Source organism: Rhineura floridana, chromosome 3 (genome assembly GCF_030035675.1).
Source record: "Rhineura floridana isolate rRhiFlo1 chromosome 3, rRhiFlo1.hap2, whole genome shotgun sequence".
NCBI classification, from domain to species: domain Eukaryota; kingdom Metazoa; phylum Chordata; class Lepidosauria; order Squamata; family Rhineuridae; genus Rhineura; species Rhineura floridana.
This window is the reverse complement of record NC_084482.1, coordinates 114,093,041-114,099,497: the sequence shown is the minus strand read 5'-3', so window position 1 is coordinate 114,099,497 and position 6,457 is coordinate 114,093,041. Positions and strand designations below refer to the sequence as shown.

General features: G+C 42.8%; 1 protein-coding gene across 1 annotated transcript; it reads left to right on the top strand.

Annotated features, from left to right (window-relative positions):
- Positions 1–4,774: 4,774 nt before the first annotated feature.
- NMUR2 (neuromedin U receptor 2) lies at positions 4,775–6,051 on the top strand. The gene has a single exon (XM_061621951.1). The coding sequence runs from the start codon at positions 5,016–5,018 to the stop codon at positions 5,751–5,753; it is 738 nt and encodes a 245-aa protein (XP_061477935.1). The 5' UTR covers positions 4,775–5,015; the 3' UTR covers positions 5,754–6,051.
- The last annotated feature ends 406 nt before the right edge of the window (positions 6,052–6,457 follow it).

Here is a 6,457-nt window from a genome sequence, read left to right as displayed (position 1 = left end):
GCTACTGTCTTTTCAGTGGCCTACTCACCCCCTTTCACTCTGATAAGCTCCAATCAGCAGGAAAGGACAAGGAAACATGTTAGAAGACTCTTCTCAGTGACTAACACACTCCTCTTTCATGCTGATTGGCTTATAGTACACTGGAGACATAGGGACCTGGCTGGGGGCCTGCTCCCAAAAAAGTAAGGTGTTAAAGTCCCCCCGAGACCCTGGATGACTACACCCCTGATCCAATTTGGAGGCTATCACTGTCTCTTGTGTGAGTGAAGAGCTCCGAGGAATATTAGAGCTGATTGAAAGGGAGATAGGTCTTGATAAAATCTATATTGGTCAGCAACCAGACGGCCACTTTTAGAAGGTTGTGTGAAGCAATGGATCAAGACCCCAACACTTCCACTCCAGTGGCTTCCTTTAGGATAGCCACCACTCATCCAGCACCACAGTTTCACATCTGGGATGGCCACTGAATGTGCAGGTAGAATTCCTCAGTCTTTTTATTTGTCCAGTGGGCCACCATTTGGTTGTAAACTCCTGGTCTATGATTTTATTGCATCAGAATAAAATATGATGCAAGTTATATTGGGGCTGGTAATGATGGTGCACACGTTTGTCCCTGACATTTTATTGCAGTTATAAATTATTGTTCTTTGCCCCATGTCTCTTGCATCTTACTTTATCTGTCTTCTCCCTCATATTTCCCTGCATGCAAAATACCCAAAAAGCCTTGAGGAAATGCGGATGTAGTCTCACCAGTGAAATTATTACAAGCACCTCAACCCTCTGCTTTCCCCCCTCCCTATTGGAGCTGGCTAAGTCCGCTTCCTGCTTTCAGACCGGCCTGTAAGGAATGTTACTCCATGACTTGCCTGAGCTGCTCCCCGCTGCCTCCTCCCTCCTCCACTGCTGTGACACTGATGTTGCGTGCATGGCATATATCTAGTTCACAGCACCACCTGCCTCTATGATGGATTCAGGGCTCACATTTTTATTTATGTCAGACAAAGTTCTTAAATACTAACAGCTGTAGAAAGTGCAAATTTAAATAAGATAGGCTAGACATGCAATATGTAGAAAAAGGGGGTCAAAGACCAGAATGCTGAAGTATTTTATAGAAAACTGGTTTTATTGCGAGATTTTTTTCAAAGAAGCCCAAACTGATTTTATTGCAGAATATTTTTCTCGCAATAAAACCAGTTTTCTATAAAATACTTCAGCATTCTGGTCTCTGACCCCCTTTTTCTACATATTGAATTGGATGCTCACCACTCTTTATCTGCTAGAACATGCAATAGCCGGCTGCCTTGTCATATCTAATGCACAATGACTTGCCAAACTGAGAAAACAGTACCAGCTCATCATTTCAGAACTTCTCTTTACTACAAATATAGACCTGACCCAGTTCTTGAGAACCATTGAGAAAAGAAGCAGTGAGATGAGCACGGAAAACAACTGAGCAGATTGGACCACTCCAATCTGCTTTGATGTTTCCTGAGCCATTGCCAGCACTTGGGAAACATCAACGCAGATCAGAGCATTCCTTCCTATCTCTGGAGCTCTCCCAACTGCTCCAGCGTTTTCAGCAGCAGCAGCACTGCTGCCACTGCCCCCCCTCACCACCCCTGGCTCACTGCTTTTATTGATCTTAAAGTTATCACTGGAATAATATCAAAGGACACTGCCTCCAGCTTCAAATTGCAGTGCATTTATAAAGGGGCTGTTCTACACAAGTATGAGTAAGATGAGCCGGTGCAAAAAAGCACTTTGACAATCCTCTCCCCCCCCCTCTCTCTGGTATGTGTGGTCTGTATGGGTCTACAAGATAGAACGAACATACAGTCATCCCACCCACACTGACCACACCTATTTTTGCTTTGGCTATGTCCACTGATGGCATATGTCCTTCTGAGGGTTGGCCAACGGGGAATGCAATGCTTGGGATGAAAAGGTTTAGACATTTATTCTAAAGATGCAACACTGCAATATCAATAGATAAGACATCGGACCATGCTTACACTTTCGTCTGTGAAATACAAAGATCTAGGACTAACAGCCTGTGTTAAACATTTACAAACTGATACTTGAAAGTATAAGGTTTTCTGATAGGTCACCGATTCCTAACAGCACAGTCACAAACATACCTGCATAAAAGTAAGGCCCACTGAGTTCAATGGGGCTTCCTCCCACATCAGTGTGTATAGGAGAGCAGCCTAAAATACTCTGGAGGTGAAAGTCCATCAACTGATATTTCTATTGTCTCCTCAGGGCAGATTTTCAGAGTGCAGTAAAAATAGTTGCTCATTGTCCAATGCACTTTGTGGGGTGGGAGTGGGGGATTGGGGCCAGAATAGAAAACATTTCACCTTCAAGAAACTGTAATGGTGAAGCTGGGAAGTGTAATGGGTACAGAGCAATTCTTGATGAAGAATCCAGAAAAAATATGTTTAATATATTGAGAAGAAAGGAGTCTCTCAAATCAATACTCAAATTTCCTCAAGAATAAGAATGAGTTTCACATTGTTTTAAAAATTATTTAAATGTTTCTAAAATGCCCATCTTTAAAATACCAATAGGAAAACTTTCCCTAAATTAAAAGGAATCCCTGCTGGTCTACTTTGTACTAGTCTTTTGGTGTACAGTTGATGTAAGGAAATGAGGGGGCCCTTGCAATGTTGCATGCATGGCATATAGATGTCTAGTTTGTTGCTTCTCCTAGTTGAAACGTACATCAAGACTGGAGGTTTGAGACCTGATTCTCCCTCCCACCCAGGATAATCGTCATCATCATTTATTCCCTGCCCTTCAACCAAAGGTCCCCCCTGTATTTTATTTTAAAATACAGCATTAAAAACAACCTAAAATCACAAAATAGGGTAAATCCTAAAAATATACATCTCAGGCGTCAAAGGCCAGGGTAAAGAGGTGTGTTTTCAGCATTTGCCTAAAACTGTATAATGAGGTTGCCAGATGCACCTCTGTGGGAAGGGGGTTCCACAAGTTAGGGGCCACCACAGGGAATGCCCTCTCTCAGGCCACCCTGTCCATGTTTCTGAAGATGGTGGACCTACCAAAAGGGCCCCTCTGCTGATCTCAACACTCGAGAGGGTCTGCAAGGAATGAGGCAGTCTGTCAGATATTTGGGACTTAAGTCATTTAGAGCTTTAAAAACTAATGTGAGCAACTTGAACTGGGCTTGGAAATGAACTGGCAAGCAATGCAGCTGCTTTAAAACACGGGTTATATGAGATCTAACGGGAACCCCAGCTAATAATCTGGCTGCTGCATTTTGGACCAGCTGAAGTTTCCGAGTCATCTTCAAGGGCAGCCCCCCAGAGTACATTGCAATAATCCAATCTGGAAGTTACCTGAGCATGGAATACTGTGGCAAGTCATCTCTGTCCAAAAGGGGCTGAAGCTGGTGAATCAGCCATAGCTGGAAAAAGGCACTCTTAGCCACAAAGACCACCTGAGCCTCCAGTGACAATGTTGGACCCAGGAGTCTTCTTCTTGATGATCACTCGTGACTGAGTAAGATTATCTTCCAAAATATAGTCTTTAACAATGGATCCATCTGAATCTGTATCCACCGCCAATGTACCAGTCCATGACTAGGGGCTTCCAGATTTCACAGTCCTGCCCCCGTCGCCATTTGCCGATCGCCATGGGACTTTTGTTATGGAAGACGCCTGTGCGTGAATTTGTTTTATGTGGGGAGATCAGCGCACCACGCTCAACACACAATCTTGACAGAAAAAGGCTTTGATCCAATGGCATGGGTACCACGACGATTGGAAGTCTTTTATCTGCTGCAGCCTTCATCTGTCTTCACAGCCATTGTAACATACACATTGTTATCCTCTGCCTGTTCTGCCGTTGAGGACTTTCTTGGATCATTCTTTGTCTGGTTCCTCTCCCTTGACCTTACCACCATGAGTGACCGTGCTGGGAGTACATGACTCCCGACGGCATCGCTCACAGGCTTCTCTGGAACACACAAGCCCACTCACCACTACAAGGTGACGATCCAGCGAGGGGACCCAGGAGTAACCCTGAACTGTAGACCTGCTCCTTGATTAGCTCCTGAGATATCACTAATGATAAAATTAAGGATAAAAAATACATCATTGCACATATGCATCATACCTGACAATACTTAGCATTTTGTTTGTTCTGCAGGTTGACTACTTTCTCAGATCTGCATTGATGTCATGTTCTAATGTGGTGAATTTCCACCTCCATGCATGCACTGTGGACACATTGAAACTGACAAATACAGAGGACTGCTCTCTAAATAGATCTCTACTGTGAAAAGCCAATCTATTGCCATGGTTTATCTCTTATTTAACATGGAACACTCAAATCAGTAAGGGTAATAACCCTATACATGGCAAACAGTGTTTTCCCACCACCAAAATCACTGCAGCTTCCAACTGAAAGAATTTGCTTTAGCATAACTTTTGGTTAACCTTCAGCACAAAGCCTACATTCCTCCCCTTTGACTTTCAGCCTCTAACAAGGTTAAGAATTTTACAGGTGGCCTTACATCAAAGCTTTCATATTCAAGGCTCCATTCCTCCCACCTTCTTCCCCTCCACTTTTATTTCTTGTTCAGTGAATGTATCTGTCAGGAAAGCTGATACAAGTAGCCAAGACCGTCTCGATCAATGTATAATTGATTCATGTAGCTAGCCAATGAGTATATGGGAAAGGAGGGGCTTGATGTCGAAAGGACTCTTCACAAGGGACCAGTTAAAACAGCAAATGCACACACACACACACACACACACACACACTATTTCTTTCAGCGCCTTTATGCTGTCAAGTCTGAAAGGATATTCTCTCTCTCCCGTCTCTCCCCACTCCCTCTTCCCTAAACAATTTCTCTTTTTCTCTCAATCACTCTCTCTCTCTCCCACTTTGTCACATTTCTACTTGGAAAAGTGAACAATCTGGAACAGGCAAATCTTGGACAGTCATATTGAACCTAGAAAAGAGAGTCTTCATCAACTACCCCTACAATGGATTGGATCACTAATATATCTTTGTGTATTCACTGCACAGAGGAAGTAGAACCGCTCATGAGGAGATACTTCAATAGCACTGAGGACTACCTTGCCTTTTTATATGGACCCAGACGAAGCCACCTGTTCCTGCCTATGACTTGGGTGTATGCTTTGATTTTCATAGTTGGGGTGTCTGGAAACCTTTTAGTGTGCCTGGTGATTCTCAAGCACCGGAACATGAAAACACCCACTAACTACTATCTCTTCAGCCTTGCCATTTCAGACCTGCTGGTATTGCTCTTTGGGATGCCCTTGGAAATCTATGAAATGTGGAGCAACTACCCCTTCTTGTTTGGACCAGTTGGATGCTATTTCAAGACTGCTCTCTTTGAGACTGTGTGCTTTGCTTCCATCCTGAATGTCACCACAGTCAGCATAGAGAGATACGTGGCCATCCTTCACCCCTTCCGAGCCAAGCTGAAGTGCACAAGGGGGCACGCTCTGAGGATCATCATTGCCTTGTGGTTCCTGTCTGTCCTCTTCTCTCTTCCCAACACCAGCATCCATGGCATTATGCTACAGTATTTTCCAAATCACACGGAAGTCCCCGGCTCTGCCACATGTGCTGTGGTCAAGCCCATGTGGATCTACAACTGTATCATCCAGTTAACCTCTTGCCTCTTTTATGTGCTGCCAATGAGTGTCATCAGTGTGCTCTACTGCCTGATGGGGCTGAAAGTGAGTCTAAACTAAGCTACGTCTCTTTTTGTGTAACTTTAAGAATCCATATCATGTTACATCATCTCATTGTATTTTAAACTTTTTATCGAAACTTTTTTAAAATTTAGCCTCCTTACCAGTATCTTTTTAGCAATGCACAAATTCAAATCCCTCCATGTGGAAGTAATGTTTCAGTAGTGCTTCATTTCCCATACCAATTCATTGCCAAATTATTCACAGAAACCACTCTGCCCAAACCTATTTATAATACATCATTTCATTTTTTTAAAAAAATGCATCTTATTCTAGCACCCTAACAAAATCTATTTCACCCCCCCTTTTTTTTCCATTTGCACTTGTACTTGCAAAAGATCCACAAATACTGTTTCTGGTTTGTGATGACCATTTAACCAATAAATGTTTGTTTGTTTAAACATGCAGCCTGTGTTAGCAAATTCAGCGTTTTCCACCTCTTTCTTGTAGCCTAATCCTAAACAGGTTTATTCAGAAGTAAGTCCCACTGAGCTCAAGAGAAATGTCTGTGAAATAGACCAAATGTTGCCTATAAATGAGATATAGGAAGTCATATAATGCCTTTAGTTGAAATCAGAATAAAACCTGTTCACACAAGCATGTCCAAAACTGTAAAATACAATTTTACATGCACCTTTTTTAAAACAGCTGAGAAGAAGAGCATATAAAGGCTAATAAAATAATTGCCATAGATGGCTAACAAA

Bases quoted from the DNA above. Each gene is read 5' to 3' on its own strand.
- NMUR2 (XM_061621951.1), top strand. From the start codon at position 5,016: ATGGATTGGATCACTAATATATCTTTGTGTATTCACTGCACAGAGGAA.